This window comes from Geotrypetes seraphini, chromosome 10 (genome assembly GCF_902459505.1).
Source record: "Geotrypetes seraphini chromosome 10, aGeoSer1.1, whole genome shotgun sequence".
Classification (NCBI taxonomy): Eukaryota; Metazoa; Chordata; class Amphibia; order Gymnophiona; family Dermophiidae; genus Geotrypetes; species Geotrypetes seraphini.
The window spans coordinates 25,652,150-25,669,622 of record NC_047093.1 but is presented as its reverse complement, the minus strand read 5'-3'; the positions used below and the strand labels follow the sequence as shown (position 1 = coordinate 25,669,622).

At 43.1% G+C, this 17,473-nt stretch overlaps 1 protein-coding gene across 8 annotated transcripts in view; it reads left to right on the top strand.

Moving 5' to 3' along the window:
- Positions 1-17,473, top strand: part of CACNA1G (calcium voltage-gated channel subunit alpha1 G) — a 574,606-nt gene that overhangs the window by 329,529 nt on the left and 227,604 nt on the right. For all 8 annotated transcript variants that reach the window (XM_033960654.1, XM_033960655.1, XM_033960653.1 and 5 more), the window contains exon 4: positions 12,929-13,026. In XM_033960654.1, the coding sequence (XP_033816545.1) occupies positions 12,929-13,026 (98 nt within the window). The remainder of the gene's footprint in view (positions 1-12,928; positions 13,027-17,473) is intronic.

Here is a 17,473-nt window from a genome sequence, read left to right as displayed (position 1 = left end):
CTGTTTTTAGGGGCTCCGACGGGGGTTTTTGTTGGGGAACCCCCCCCACTTTACTTAATAGACATCGCGCCGGCGTTATGGGGGGTTTGGGGGGTTGTAACCCTCCACATTTTACTGTAAACTTAACTTTTTCCCTAAAAACAGGGAAAAAGTGAAGTTTTTAGTAAAATGTGGGGGGTTACAACCCCCAAACCCCCCACAACGCCCCCACAATGCGGCGCGATGTCTATTAAGTAAAGTGGGAGGTTCCCCCCCCCACACCCCCCTGTTGGAGCCCTAAAAACAGTAATTTTGAGCGGCGCGCATCTCCGCGCTGCGCTCAATTGTCTGGGCACGCCTTTGTCCCGGCGTGCTTTTGACCTGACACCCTGAAAACTCGACCGGCCTGGTGGTCTTCCAGGACAGGGTTGGAAGCCACTGCTCTAGATGGGGTCGTTCCAACAGAAAATATTTTATTAGGATATTTGATACAAATAAACCACTTGGCAAATGAGCTACAAGATGTGGTGCAACCCATGCAGAAAATCAAATAGTTCATACAGTCTACAAAACTGTTACTGAAAATCTGCACACATTAGGGGTATGTTTACCAGTCGCCCTCTAGCCAAGGTGCCCTTTGGAGAGGCAGCTGATCTGGGTTTTTCGTTCAGCTTGTTGTAAGCTGTCCCTCTTTGCAACAGATGAATTTCTATCGTTCCCCTAAAACCACTGCAAAGGAGCCGCTGCTGAATTCCCCCCTCGGACAGAAATTCTGCAGCATTTTCACAAGTCTGGCAGCCCTCCCTCTGATTCCAAACACGTGGTCCCCTTCTCTCAGGCATGTAAGATAACTCTTCGGGGAGAAGGAGTTAGGGATCAAATGGGAATTCTTCCGCTGCTTCTTTTTGTGACCTTGAACAAGTCATTTCACTCTCCACCGCCTCAGTTGCAAACAGACTATGAGCCCTCTGGGGACAGGAGAGTACTAACTGTACCTGAATATAACATGCTTTAAGCTGCCACTGAAAAGATATGGCCTAAATACAAATACATTATTCCCCTTTCATGATCATTAGCTTCTGGCCTTCTCGCTCTCCACATTGCCTTGCATCGGAAGAGACTCCTGTACCTGAGAGCATAGGAACTAGCTCTCTGGGTGCTGAGCACCCCTCATATTGGTCAGTCTTCTTCACCATGTCCAGGGAGATGTACTGTTTTGGCATACCCAACCATTTTGAAATGCTGGTGTCTACGCCAGCCCGAGAGCTCCTCCCTTGAGCTTTTTAGCATGTTTCTAGGACAGGATGAAAGAAGAACAAGACATCTTTACAGTTGTGAATGGATTATATCAAAAAAACATTGTTTTAGTAGCTGTTTAGTGAGAATTTTGTTCATTCCCAGCTCAAGACAGAATGAATGGCAAATGCCCCCATCCCTACAATCTATTACTAGGACCTCTGATTTTAAGTTTTTACCAGTAAACATAAATTTTAAAAATTAGTGAATAAATAAGAAGAATGGGGGGGGGGGGGAATAGGGAAAGGGAGATGGGGGAAGGGAAGAGGGGTGTAAGGGGGGTTGAAATAGGTCATATGGATATATATTTTGGAGGAATGATAGAAATATGTATGGAAATATCATAATTGTGAATTTAATCATAATGCATATCTATTTGTTTTATATTATTGTATATTTACTTGTTTCCTTCAATAAAATGTTTTAACATAAAAGGGAAGGGGGGTGAAAGGAGGAACAGGATTTTTGTCATAAAATATTTGGAGGAATGATAGTATTTAATGGAATATATGGATTTGAATTTTCAAAATTTGTGAAATGATTTGTAATGGATATCTATTTGTGTAATATAATTGTTTTACTTTGTTCCTTCAATTTAAATGTTTGAAAGTAAGAACTAGTGAATGCAGATGGGGCTTAGACAATGATGGATTGAGACATCCGGGTTTTACTTCCACTGAAAGGAGGACCGATAGAGAGAATGTCTCAAACCACCCTCCTTTTCCTAGCGTAGAGCCAGACAGCAGGTTCAGAGAAAAACAACGACTTTATTAATGTGCAGGGCAAAAAGGTAACCTGTTCCTTTCACAGGTGAAAAGACATAAACATGCAAAAGTCGATCCAAGATGGCGGACTAAAGGTTTGACTGAGCGCTTCGGTCCAGACAGCTTGCCAATATTGCTTATTTCTACATTAAAATTTACCTGCGATGCCGAAGCGTAGAGGGCGCAGTGCCGCTGGAGCCTCGCTTTCGGCAGTATGGACCAGCTGCTGCGCCGAATGCAGGACATCGCGGGAGCGTCGGGACGCCCGCTGGAGGCGGAAGCGATCTCCTTGGGCCCGGAAACCACTCTGAGCCCCGACGCTCGAGTGCCTCCCCCTCCTCCCCAGAATGCAAGTTCCCCGCGGCTGGAGGAACCATCGGGAATCGACGTGGAACTCTCCCCCGAGGCTGATGGCAACGTGCGGGGGAGCTTGGGTTTGGACCCTCTGCATTTCCAGAGTGTCCCTTTTGAACCTGGGGATTTACCAGAACCACATTTTATATGTGAGCAGGAGACCAGCAACTATGAAGGAACCTCAGTTGGTGAGGATATTGTTTCTTCTAAATTTCTCCTTACATTTAAAAAAAAAAAAACCCCAAGAGGTAACTCTTGAGGCTATTTGGGATCTAGTGGCGGATTTAGCTAGAACTATTAACCTTCAGGTCTCTCAGTTAGAGCATAAAATTAATACTCAAGAAAAGGAAATTAAGACCATTAAAGTTGATTTACAAGATTTAAAAAATTCAACTCTGAACTCTTCCCAAGAAGTAAAAGTTTCTAAACAAATTACAGAAACACTTGTGAGAGATAACATTAATTTAAGAAAAAAATTTTCTCGGAATAACAATCTTAGATTGATTCATTTTCCTAGAGTTGAGGCAGTGACCCCTAGAGATATGTTAAAACATTATATGATAGAGGTATTGGAAATCTCCAAGGAATTGCTACCACCAATCACTCAAGTGTATTATTTACCAATAAAAAGGGAAGAAAAGTTAAAGGAAGAAGATGATCAACGAGTACTTAACATTAGAGAATGACACGGTGACAAAATTCATCACCGTTCCCGTCCCCGCGGATAACCGCAGGAAACCATCTTCATGTCATTCTTTAAAGAGAGAGGGAAGAATCAGAGTATGAATGGCCACAACCACTGACCCACAAGCTTTGCTTTGAAGAATGCTGGTGTAGAAGGACTGAGGTTGAAACAGACGCTACAGAATGACAGTCTCTGGTATCCAGAGCAGATATTGTGATGTCATAATGCCTCATTCCACCAGTGCCTAAGAACCAATCACATCAGTGATGTCACAATGGCTTCATTATCCTTGGCTCACATAAGAATCAGAGTATGAATGGCCACAACCACTGACCCACAAGCTTTGCTTTGAAGAATGCTGGTGTAGAAGGACCGAGGTTGAAATCTATATATATAAAATCGGAGGTATGTATGTGTGTATGTATGTGTGTGTGTGTGTATGTGCCGCGATCACGCAAAAACGGCTTGACCGATTTGAACGAAACTTGGTATGCAGATCCCTCACTACCTGGAGTGATATGTTCTGGGGGTCTCGCGGCCCACCTGCACACATGGGCGGAGCTACAAACAGAACATCAGATTTCACCCATTCATGTCAATGGAAAAAATGTAAACAGCTGCCATTCTCACAGTAATTCAAAAACAGCTTGACCGATTTGAACGAACCTTGGTATGCAGATCCCTCACTACCTGGGGTGATATGTTCTGGGGGTCTCGCGGCCCACCTGCACACATGGGCGGAGCTACAAACATAAAATCAGATTTCACCCATTCATGTCATTGAAAAAAATGTATAAAGCTGCCATTCTCACAGTAATTCCAACTACCTGGGGTGATATGTTCTGGGGGTCTCGCGGCCCACCTGCACACGTGGGCGGAGCTACAAACAGAACATCAGATTTCACCCATTCATGTCAATGGGAAAAAAGTAAAAAGCTGCCATTCTCACAGTAATTCAAAAACGGCTTGACCGATTTGAACGAAACTCTGTATGCAGATCCCTCACTACCTGAGGTGATATGTTCTGGGGGTCTCGCGGCCCACCTGCACACGTGGGCGGAGCTACAAACAGAAAATCAGATTTCACCCATTCATGTCAATGGAAAAAATGTAAACAGCTGCCATTCTCACAGTGATTCAAAACCGGCTTGACCGATTTGAACGAAACTTGGTATGCAGATCCCTCACTACCTGGGGTGATATGTTCTGGGGGTCTCTCGGCCCACAACTCTATGTTGCTTGCAACAATTTATATGTTCTTGCTCCTGGAGGTGACACTAAAAATGTTGTTTATAATCACGTTTTGCGTTAGTTGTATTGTAATCATTTTGTCAAATATTTCACATTATAATTTGAATATTGTACTTTTTATTAAGCTGTAAAACAATAATTTCATTCACCACTATAAAGTATATTTATTTGAATCCATTTTCAGTGTTATTACTATAATTAAATACCCGTGCAACGCCGGGGCATCAGCTAGTAGACACTAAAAACTGACATGGGATTATTTCCCGCGGGGACGGGAACGGTGATGAATTTTGTCACCGTGTCATTCTCTACTTAACATATCTACAATGTTGGAACTTTCAGATAGCGAACTTGCAGAGCCGGCAACACTTCTTCTTACAGTAGCTTTGACACCAGACAAGAATTGGCTATTAAGACTTTTCTTTAAGAATACATTCAAAGACTTTCTAGGGTATAAAATGCAAATATAGCCAGATCTGTCACGAGATACACAAAAACGTCGACATGAATTTTGTTGTTAAAGCCGGGAGTTATTGCTCTTGGGTCGACCTATTTTCTTCGTCACCCATGTAAATGTGTGATAGTGTATCAATTGCAAAAATATGTTTTCTTTGATCCTAGTCAACTGACAACCTTCTTATCAGCTGCTCGCCTGAAAAAAGGAGTGGATATCTGAAGCATTTATAAATTTTGATTTCCTTTTCAGCCAATAACCAAATCTTTACTTTTATTTCTTTGTTACTATCTCGCTGATTACTACATCTTGGTTCTAATTGAGGACTTGAGTTGAGATTTGAGACGACCGAGAAAGCTTTTCTAACCATGAGAAATCTACGTAAAATCAGAAAATTCTTCAACCCGGCACAATTCAGACTAATTGTCCAATCCCTAGTCTTAGGTCTGCTGGACTATTGCAACTCCCTCTATCTTCCTTGTCCAGCCACTATAATAAAACGACTCCAGACCATACAAAACACCGCCCTCAGACTGATCTACTCACTTAGAAAATATGATCACTTAACAACTGCCTTCTTAGACTCTCACTGGCTACCCATACAAGCACAAATTCAATTCAAATTCCACTGCCTAGTATTCAAAGCGTTACACGGCTCTTCCCCCTCCTACCTAAACAACCGCTTAAACCAGATCTCCACCTCAAGACACAGAAGAACCTCGAACCCTTTCGCCTTCCCCCCCACTCAAAGGCACACAACGCAAGAAAATGTTTGACAACCTTCTGGCAACACAAGCAGCAAAACTCAACCATTCCATCTCCAATCTGATGACAATATCAGACAACTTCAAAACATTCCGAAAAGAAATCAAAACCCTGCTTTTCAAAAAATTCATCCAAATATCTTAACCCCTCTTCACCTACCTCCAGATAATTCTTCCCCAAATAACCCACCTAAACACCTTCCAAGTAAACAGACCCCTAAAATAGATTGTAATCTTACCTACTCTAATTGTATTCTATTTGTTTATATCACACAGTTCGGCACTGTCAGTTTACTATCCAACCCGTAATTCCCCTAGGATTCTATCCAGCTATCTCTCCTCTGTTAAAAAAAAAAAAAAAAAAATTGTATCTTCACTGGAAAATGTCCAGTCAAATCTTTTGTAATCCGCCTTGAACTGCAAGGTATAGGCGGAATAGAAATCCGTAATGTAATGTAAGTTAAGCTATATTAAGATATCGTGAATTAGAAGGTTAGTAGGATATAATTAATATTGTATTTTCTTTGCAGCATAACTTTATCTTTCTGTACAAGTGATAACTTGATTGTAAATGAAAATTTAAAAATAAATAAAATTAAAAAAAAAAAAAAAAACATGCAAAAGTCAGTCCTGGATCTCAAGAAGTCTCCCTGTGGCCAGCCACGACATGAACTAGTCTGTGTCTCATAACAGAGGCTGCAGGAACAGTTTTGTGTCTGTTCTGGAGTGTAAGTTATCATTCAGTAATCGGCGTAACTGAGCCAGGCTTGACCCTGAGTTCCTAAAGTTCCAGTTCACCAGTTTTCCCTTGGCCTACCTTAATAGAGCTTCTGCTTCATATCAGCTTTTCGCATGGGCTTATGCTTGAGGGCTGCTTTTCCCTTCCAAAGGCGATTATCAGTGGTAGAGTTTTCTCCCCCACGCAATGGTTAAACATATTCACCAGGGAGCTCAAGACCTCCGGCAGCAAAAATTTATAAAACTCAGCCTGGTAACCATCCAAGCCAGGAACCCTACACAACGGTCTTCCCTGAATAGCAAGCATCAATTCATCTGGGGCTCTCTGATCTGCTCTGCCCCAGAGCCTGTAACCATCCAGCCTGAGCCCCGCCCCCCTGACTCAGGTTAGCCTTGCATGCCTTAAGGTGGCTCAGTTGTACCATCAATGAGGGAGTGTCTTAGAGAAATCTGCCTTTGTACCGCTCAGTCCCTCACAACCAGAAAAAAACACAGAACTGCTGAGGGAGTTGGCCTCCTATGCAGGAGATTTAGGGTTCTCCCTTCTCCGCCCATAACTCCGCCCCATTCTCCCTTAAACCCTACCCACCCTGCCTACAACTCTGCCCAACTTGGCTGCAACTCTACCCAGCGCTGCCCACAATGGCACCATCAGTAGCCTCCTCTTCCAGTGGCAGCAGGTGAGGCCTTCCTAAAACCTCCTCTCCTGCCGCCTCTGGAAGAAGAGGCCACTCAGTGGGAGATCCCAGCTCCTCGGCAGGAGTGCAGGACATGGCCCCACTCTTCCCTGCTGCTTGGGCACCCCCTCCCCCCAACACACACACACACTCTTCCCTACCACTTGAGCACCCTCCCCACTCCACATACCTCTTGAAATATTCATTGGTGCAGGGATAGGGAAAATTTTGTCCCTGTGTCATTCTGTACTGCATACTATTTCATCCTCTCTCACATCACCTTCCCTCTTTCTAGTTAAATAGCAAGCTAGCAAAATGTGTAGTCACTGCTGAAACTAACCTGAACCATCACAAAATAGGTTACCTCTGTATATAACTATGATACAGTTCAAAGGGATTAGAACAGTAGTCTCAAACTCAAACCATTTACAGGGCCACATTTTGGATTTGTAGGTACTTGGAGGGCCTCTGAAAAAATAGTTCATGTGTTATTAAAGAATTGACAATTTTGCATGAGGTAAAACTCTTTATAGTTTATAAATCTTAATAATAATATTGTCATTTATAGCTAAAGAGACATATGATCAAGAAACTGTTTTATTTTACTTTTGTGATTATGGTAGACATACTGAGGGCCTCAAAATAGTACCTGGCGGGCTGCATGTGGCCCCCGGGCCGTGTGTTTGAGACCACTGGATTAGAATGACCGAAAGGGATCTCTGCAATTACAATAATGCCCATGTGGTTTAAGAATAAGGACAGATTTTCAGACTTCATTCTCTGAAACTTGGCTTCTGAGCTGTTTCAACTGCCAGTGTTTTACTTAAAAAAAAAAAAGGGCCTTGACAAATCACATAATTATGCTGTATTAGTTTAAGAGAAGAAATTCTGGGCATTGAGATGAATATCTCAAGCTGCTGATGCAATGACATTTCAAGGTCATCGTGGGGTTTACATGGGATTGATGACAGCGAAATATAATTCTTTTACTGGGAGCACTGGCTTCTTGGCCACCAAGGTAGAAACGTTCTTGATCCAAAAGTCTTTGCTGCTCTGTAGAACTTTGATTTGCTGAATCTTGGCAGGATTCAGAGGAGCTGTGACAGATTATCTTCATCTGAGACTCAGTAATTAAATAATGTTTCCCATGCCAGAGTTACACTTCTTTTTTTTTAATATATAATTCCGTTCAGACTGGGGTTTCCCCACATTTGCCCTGACATTGCTCAGTCCACAACATTTCCATGCCCACAATGCCACCCTTGGCCTATTTATAGAATCTTCCAGCATGAGTGCCATTTGATGCTCGGCATGATGGTGGTTTATAGTGCCCAGTGAAATATGGATTAGTACAACTTATTTCAAATAGAGCCTGGGCTGGAAAAACTATTATGCAAGCCTAGGCCTCCACATTGTTTGTGGAGGCATTCTCTTGAGTAAATTATGATTCTGATTGTAAATGCTTCAGATGCTGATATGAGATCATCTAAAACAGTGGACTCAAACTCAAACCCTTTGCAGGGCCACATTTTGGATTTGTAGGTACTTGGAGGGCCGCAGAAAAAATAGTTAATGTCTTATTAAAGAAATGACAATTTTGCATGAGGTAAAACTGTTCATAGTTTATAAATCTTTCCTTTTGGCCAAGTCTTAATAATAATATTGTCATTTATAGCTAAAGAGAGATATGATCAAGAAACTGTTTAATTTTACTTTTGTGATTATGATAAACATACAGAGGGCCTCAAAATAGTACCTGGCGGGCCGCATGTGGCCCCCGGGCCGCGAGTTTGAGACCACTGATCTATAATGGTGGTAGCATATGCTTTAATGTGGAGTATGTTAATAGGGCAGTTGAGGCTATTTTCTGATATTTGAGAACTTGGGAAACTACGGAAGACAGCTTTTCTATGTGAAGGGATCCTCTTGATTGAACTGAGATTCTGATTGTACATATTTTAGATGTACAGCCAAACCTTGGTTTGCGAGCATAATTCGTTCCAGAAGCATGCTTGTAATGCAAAGCACTCGTATATCAAAGCGAAGTTCCCCATAGGAATATAAAAAAATCTTTGTAATGTAATAAACTCTACAATTACAGTCTTCTTCTAAAAAGCAGATGACCAGAAACAAATCCAGTTAAACAGGCAATATTGGGGAAAAAAAAATCACAAAAGCAATCAGTTCAAAAATTTCTTGAATAAAACTGTTTTTTTAAAAGCTTTCTAAACACTAGCCCTCTCTTTTTTTTCTAAGGTGCGCTAACCGATTAGCGCTTGCTAATCAAATTAGCGTACGCTAATCGCTAATCGAATTAGCATGCGCTAAACGCTAACTCGTCCGTAGACTAACGTGCACTAATCGGTTAGCGCCTTAGTAAAAGAGGGCCAAAATAATTAGTTTCTGATCTCACAGCAAGAGGAAGTTTATTCCAAATAGTCGGAGCTTGATAACTAAAAGAAGCGCTAAGTTGATGGAATAGCTTAAGTTTCAAGTTTATTATGTCTTGATATACCACTTTTACATATCAAAACGGTTTACGTCTTTACAGTGTTAAAAAATTAATTAAAATTCGGGGGAATGGACAAACAAACTAATACAAACTATTAAGACAAAAATTGAAACAAAGGGAGAAAGGGTAAGGATACAACATTAAAAATAAAAGGGAAAGATACAGGAAAAAGCATCAGGGAAGTGGGGTTGTCTGAGCAAGCTTCTTCGCTTTTTTTATTTCTCATTATCAATCGTAAATCTCATAAGCGTCTTTGAAGAGAAAAGTTTTAAGATTGATTTTAAAATTATTTAAACTAGTTTCTTGCCGTAGGGTTGGGGAAAGAGCGTTCCATAGTGTTGGCACAACTACCGAGTAAATGGTTTTTCGTGTTGTATCGTAGAACAGCTGTCGGATTGAGGGAATAGGCAGAAGATGTTGCTGAGATGATCTCAGTGACCTTGAGGATTTGAAAGGAATTAAAAGCCTGTCAATGAGCATGGGGGAGTGCAAATTGTAAACAGAACTGATTTTGATGTATATGACCCTGTCTACCAATCATTAAGGAAACTAAATCCAGCAAATAAGAAGGAGCTAGACCAGGCATGGGCAACTCCGGTCTTTGAGGGCCGGAATCCAATTGGGTTTTCAGGATTTCCTTAATGAATATGCATGAGATCTGTTTGCATGCACTGCTTTCAAAGCATATTCATCCTGAAAACCCGATTGGATTCCGGCCCTCGAGGACCGGAGTTGCCCATGTCTGAGCTAGACCATATAAAATATTAAAAACTAATACACAGAGCTTATAAACTAAACTAAACCTTAAGTTTGTATAGCGCATCATCTCCATAAAGATAGAGCTCGGCACGGTTTACAGGTAATTCAATAAATGAGGGAAGGACATAATAAGAAATTAGAGGTTATGACGAGGATAGCTAGCTTTACATTTTAAATAGATAGCTTTATGTTTTGGAGAAAAGCCAGGTTTTCAGATGCTTTCGGAATAATTGGAATGAGCCTAGGTTCCGCAGTGGGGCAGGGAGGTTGTTCCAAAGCTCAGTGAATTTGAAGAAAAGGGATTTCCCTAATTTACATAGAAACATAGAAAGATGACGGCAGAAAAGGGCTATAGCCCATCAAGTCTGCCCACTCTACTGACCCACCCCAATAAGTCTGAATGCTAATGACCCAGTTCCTTAACTCGACTTCATAGGGATCCCACGTAGATGTCCCATTTATTCTTGAAGTCAAGCACGCTGGTGGCCTCGACCACCTGCACCGGAAGCTTGTTCCAGTGATCCACCACTCTTTCCGTGAAGAAATACTTCCTGGTGTCACTACTAAATTTCCCCCCTCTAAGTTTAAGTGGATGCCCTCTTGTGGCCAAGGGTCCTTTGAGAAAAAGGATGTCATCTTCCACCTCGACACGTCCTGTGATGTATTTAAATGTCTCAATCATGTCCCCCCTCTCCTTGCGTTCTTCTTTACCTGCATACAAGACGCCTTTAAACGAGGGGAAAGATAGTTTAAGTTTGTGGGCGGATCTGGTAGTGTCAGGTCTCGAAGAATTCCAGGATAGTGGGATTAGGGGAGGAAGAATGCCATGTAGGATCTTGAAAATTAGGCAGGTACATTTAAAGTGACTCCTCGAAATCACCGGAAGCCAGTGAAGTTTTGACAGAAGCGGGGAAACATGTTCGAATTTGCTTTTTGCCTAGCCGCAGTGTTCTGGATCTATTGAAGTCTATAAGTTATCCTGGCAGAAATTGGCGACCAACGTAATTGAACAAAGTAAGGCGTAATCCTTTCATATTTGGGAATCGAGAATATAACTCTAACTGCAGCATTTTGAACAGTTTGTAACCTCTTTAGGAGTCTTGTAGGGCACCCAAGATGAACTACTTTACAATAGTCCAATTGCGAAGGAATTCATGACTGGACCACCGGGGAAAATGCTGAAATATCAAAACATTTCTGACTAATTTTAATTTCCTTAAAAGCCCATACATTTTTTTGCTCGCTAAGGGGTCCTTTTACCAAGGGCTCCTTTTTACGAAGGTGCGTTAGCGTTTTTAGCGCACGCACCAGATTAGCGCGCGTTATAGTGCGCGCTAGCCGAAAAACTACCGCCTGCTCAAGAGGAGGCGGTCGCAGCTAGCGCACACGGTATTTTAGCGTGCACTATTCCGCGCATTGCGGCCCTAACGCACCTTCGTAAAAGGAGCCCGAAGGCGTGAACACCGATTTAGCACGTGCTGACTGATTTAGCGCGCGCTAATTGCTAAGGGGCCCAAAGAATATAACGGGCGCCTTAGCATTTAGCGTGCACTAATCTTTCGCGCATGCTAAATCGGTTTGCGCGCCTTAGTACCAAGACCCCGAAATTACCCGATATTCCATAGTTAACATATTATCTAGTTGAACTCCCAATACTCTAGTTTGTATTTCAAACTTACAATGATCAAATATGTGGCGGTGGTGAATTGAAAGTTAAATGAAGGGGTGTAAGGTGAAGGTTGGCCTAAGATGCTTAAATTTAGGGAACTTTTAGAGTAAGAAGGGTGAAATGCCTCATAAAATTATCCCCTTCGTGTGTATTATGAGAAAGATAAGACCATTTTTATGTACATGAGTAGAGCGTTGGATACCTATTCATAACATACCCCCTCTTCCACGAAACTGCACTAGCTGTTTCTAGTGCGGGGAGCCGCGCTGAATGGCCCGCGCTGCTCCCGACACTCATGGAAACTCAATGAGCGTCGGGAGCAGCGCGAGCCATTCAGCGCGGCTCTCTGCACTAAAAAAACGCTAGCGCGGTTTCGTAGAAGAGGAGGATAGTAACATAACATAGTAACATATTAAATGACGGCAGATAAAGACCCGAGCGGTCCATCCGGTCTGCCCAACCATAAGGATGGGTTAGGAAATTGAGATCAGAGCTACAATGGACATAAATTTTGCTCTTAATATTATAAATAAACTTTGTAAAATGATTATTGCAACAAAAATCGCAAAATATAAAAACTAGTTTTCTGTGCTCCAAACGGGAGATGACCCCTGGGAATAGAGAATGACAAGGGGACAAAGCCTCGAACACTTTAAAATCATATGTGTTTGAGGTTTGTACAGATGAGGTCAGAGCTTGCAGGGATGGGGCAGGGGCAGGGACGGAACTCGCGGGTGCGGCACGAGGATAGAGATAGATCCTGCAGGGATGGGGCCAAATTTGTCCCCGGGTCATTCTCTCCCTGGGAACACCGTGTGGAAGTGATCAGACTAAAATGTTGGCTAAATAAGAGTTTAATGGTCTCATGTACAACATAGGGTGGAAGAGTCTGATAATATTTACATTCTATCCCCAGGATCCATTTTGTTATCTATAGAACTTTCAGATTAGTTTATGATTCATAATCTCTGCTCTGATTTGTTGAAGGTATTTGTGTTTTATGTGGGTTTTTTGTGTTTTCTGCAGGATGCTGGAGTATTCTCTCAACCTGCAGAATGTGAGTTTCTCAGCTGTGCGAACCGTCAGGGTCCTCCGGCCTCTGAGAGCCATTAACCGGGTTCCCAGTAAGTCCTCTTGGTCTCTCTCTTTGTTTATTGCCCTCCATTTTCATGTCATGAACAGCGTCCAAAATCATAAATTAAAATACAATTTTGCCATCAACTGTGTAAAAACAAGCAAGCACACATAACTTAAATATACAACAGAACCCAGCTGATTTGGAGATAAAACCTTTCGGCAGTTTAGAACAGCCATAGCTTGTCCATTTATCTCAACCTAATAAAATCTCCTCTCTTAAAGATTTGGGCAAAGAATTCTAATGGCCCGGCCCTCGTAGAAAGAGGCTACCTTTACAGGTCTCCTACAGGTCCATGACCTTCATAGCAAAATGTGTGTGCTGCAGTGGTTATAGCTACAGCCCCAGCACCCTGGGGTTGTGGGTTCAAATCTCGCACTGCTCCTTGTGATCCTGGGCAAGTCGCTTAATCCTCCCGTTGCCCCAGGTAGATTAGATAGATCGTGAGCCCACCAGGACAGACAGGGGAAAATGCTTGAGTACCTGAATAAACTCATGTAAACCGTTCTGAGCTCTCCTGGGAGAACGAAATAGACAATTGAATAAATAAATATTGTCAGACCCTCAGCCAACGAACAGCATTATCCCGAATAAGCCACAGCAGGGTTGTCCAACCTGCGGCCCGAGGGCCACATGTGACCCCTTGAAGTATTTTGTGCAGCCCCGGGTGTTTACCGTCTTGCCGGCTCCCTCCTCTGTCTTGCTGCAGCGTTTGCGCATTTGTGCGGCTCCAGAAACATATTTTTTCCAGCCAATGCGGACCAGGGAAGCCAAAAGGTTGGACACCCCTAAGCTACAGTCTATGTAGATTTCCGAACTGTGGTACAGCTGCTGATTTTGAGCAAGGTAGATTACTGCAAAGCATTGTCTTTGGGAGTTGTGAAGATGAGGGCACCGCAGGTGTTGATTAACTCTGCAGCAAGGTTGATTACAGGTACCCCCTAGGATGGCACAAATTACACCAGTGCTAAAAACAGTTGCACTGGCTGCCAATCTGACAGAGTGCATTGTAAAATGTTGGCGATACCCTGTTTCCCCGATGGTAAGACACTGTCTTATTTTTGTTGGAAGGCCAAAATATGCTCTAGGGCTTATTTTCGGGGGGATGCCTTATTTACCCATGAAGAAGACTACAGTACACAGCTATTGTTGAAAAAAAAACAGAATTTTATTACGTTCGCGATAGGTACGTTCACAATGCGTTCGTTGGAGGAAGAAAACGGTCAGCTGAAGAATCGGTCGGCCGAAAAATCGTACCGTGTATGGCCAGCTTTATCCATCATACCATATATTGTACCATTTAATGTCCCCAATGTTCTCCATCAGGGAAACACAGTAAAGAGATTATTCTGTAGTGCAGCATCAGAGGGGACTTGACAATGTGAAACCATTGTTTATATACCGTATGCATTTTAAACAGGCTTTATATACAGTAAGTGGTATTGCTCACAGCAAAAGAAACCTGTCTGCGTGTCTCACTTTTGGATGTTCTGGCCGTGAACAAACTCCTGCAGTCTCCGTTAGGGAGGGATGAGGGAAGCTGCCTGTGTTTCCTTGCGCGGAGTCACGTGCGCGCGCTGCAGTCCTGTCACTTCCTCCTCTTCACTTCATGACGAGGCGCGGCACACAGCCATGGAGGCAAATACGGTAGACGGAGGGACCACACAGAGTCACCCACCGTACCACCCGATTCGGGTAAGCGCAGGTATCGGTGGGTGGCTTATTTGCGGGGGGGGGGGGGGGGTGCCTTATTTTACATTTTTTTCTAAAAAGGGGGGGCTGTCTTATTTGATGGCCCTGCCTTATCATCGGGGAAACAGGGTAGTACACCAGATATTGTACCACGCATCTCCTACTGTTTGGCAAGGATTTTTTTTGAGATTTATCAACCCAGAAGGAGTTTGAGATTGGAAAACAGTATGAAACCATGTTTGGATGACAATTTCTCACTCCAGGCTTGGCGACGTTATGTTGTCAGTGGGGGGGGGGGGGGGGAGGGGGGAGGGGAGAAGCTTTGGAATGCCTTGCCAGGAGTTCTGTGCTTATGTGCAGACAGGTTGGGTTTCACGAAAATGTTGAAAGCGCAATTGTTTGCAAATGCTTTCTTATGATGAGATACTGTGTGACGTAATTACCTGCAAATGCTTTATTACATAGATATTCTGGATCTTATAGCAAAATTTTTTTACGAATTGAACATGTTTGTACTGTCTAATATTTACACTTCCCCCTCCGTATTTGTGGGGGTTAGGGGCAGAGCCGGCCCGCGAATATTAAAAAAACGCAAATAATATTTGGGCCGGGTCTGCCCCTAACCCCTGCTTCCCCTGGCCCTGAAAGCCCCCCCCCCTTAAGCCTTACCTGGTAGTCTAGCGGGTTTTCGGGACAGAAGCGATCTTCCCACGCTCCTGCCCCGTGCAGATCGCTCACAGGAAATGGCTGCCTTAAGCTCCCGTAGTTGCTTGAGCAATTTCCTGTGAGCGATCTGCACGGGGCAGGAGCATGGAAGATTGCTCCTGCCCCGAAAACCCGCTAGACCACCAGGTAAGGCTTAAGGGGGGGGGGGGGAGCTTACAGGGCTTAAAATAGCCTGAAAAATGAAAATGCATTTTGTGGTTTAAAACCGTGAATAAGCGAATCCCTAGATACGGAATTCGCGAATATGGAGGCGGAAATGTATGACTGTTGCTATGTAAACCGTGTAGGATTTATATGGTAAATAAATTTAGCCAGGAGGCTACATAATGATATAGTAATCAATACTTGAAGTGATGGCTGCATGTATAAGAGGAATTAAATCCTCCTTGCACAGAAGTGCTTGAAGATGTAAAAGGCAAAAGTCAATAAAATAATGAATTTATCATACAAGAAACTTCCTTAACCATCTTTAAAAAAAAGAATTGATCTAAGTCAGGGGTAGGCAATTCCGGTCCTCAAGAGCCGGAGCCAGGTCAGGTTTTCAGGACATCCACAATAAATATGCATGAGATAGATTTGCATCTCAAGGAGGCAGTGCGTGCAAATCCATCTCGTACATATTCATGGTGGAGATCCTGAAAATGTGACCTGGCTGTGGCTCTTGAGGATTGGAATTGCCTACCCCTGATCTAAGTGGATAAGGGTTGCTGTAAGCCCTCCATCTTAATAAATGAGCAGTTCAATGGATATGGTGAGGGTCTCTATTTCTTAGGATTAAATCCCCCTTTTACAAGGCTGTGATAGGATGTTACTCCTGCACAGCAAACGCAATGCAGTCATTCATTTCCTATGGGCTGTGTTGCATTTGCCGTGCTGGGATTCACGAGCTTGCTTTTGTACAAAGGGCCCTAAGTCAAGCTAAAAAGCTTTCTTCAAAAGACAGCTGATGCCAGTCGTACCCTTATTTTTTCAGTCACTGCCCCTTTAATTTGTAACTCTCTTCCTCTACCTTAGAGCCGAACAAAACTTGCAGAAATTCAAAAGCAACCTAAAGTGTTTGCTTTTTAAAGATGCCTATAACTGATATTTATACACGTATCTACTCCAGCAATTTTTAACTTTTTCCCTTTTCCTATTGTATTTTCCTTTTATGTATTCTTTCTATAAAATTGTAGTTCTTCCCTCTTTTCCCATTGTTTTCAAGTCATAAGTATGTTTGTTTAGTTCGTGTATGTCTAAGAATTTAAAAATGTTCGTCTCCCAGCCAGGGCAAGATTAATTTGTCAACGGCCCCTAGGCACACAAGTACACTGGGCCCCCCTGCCCCGCCCCACCCCATCATGCACCCAGGCGGAAACAGGAAGCTGCATCAGAGGGCAGCTTTGGGCAAGCACCGCTTGCAAAATTACAGTTCCCGTTGCCTTTCTTACCCGCGCTGCTTGCTTGTCTTACTTTCCGTCGATGGGGAGGGCCCGCGTTGCCGATTGGGGGGGGTGCCCCGCATTGCCGATCGATGCTGGAGGGGCCCATCGCTGTTTGGAAAAAACAATGTTGATGCCCTCCTACATCGGGCCCCCCCTGACCATTTTGGGCCCTAGGCACGTGCCTCCTGGGCCTATTGAGGCACAAATTTTATTCAAATTCTCTTGTTTTTTTTATAAACTGGTGTGGGGAATGGCCCCCAACTACCTCTCACCTCATTTCGAACTATACACTCCCTCAAGGACAACCAGAAATCGCAATCTTTTTGCTTACCCGAAGATCACAGATTGCAAATACAGAACCTTTCTGGAAAGAACATTTAAGTTTCAAGCTAGCAGACAACAAATCTGGCTAGGCAACTTCATTCTGTTCAGTGTCTTCCTCTCCATTTGTATTCTGTAATTCGCTGGCCATCCAGCCCCTTCACTGTAACATGTTAATACTATATTGTAATTCGCTGATTGTACAGCTCTCTTTACTGTGAACCGCCTAGAAGTCGTAAGATTATGGCGGTATAGAAAAATAAAGTTATTATT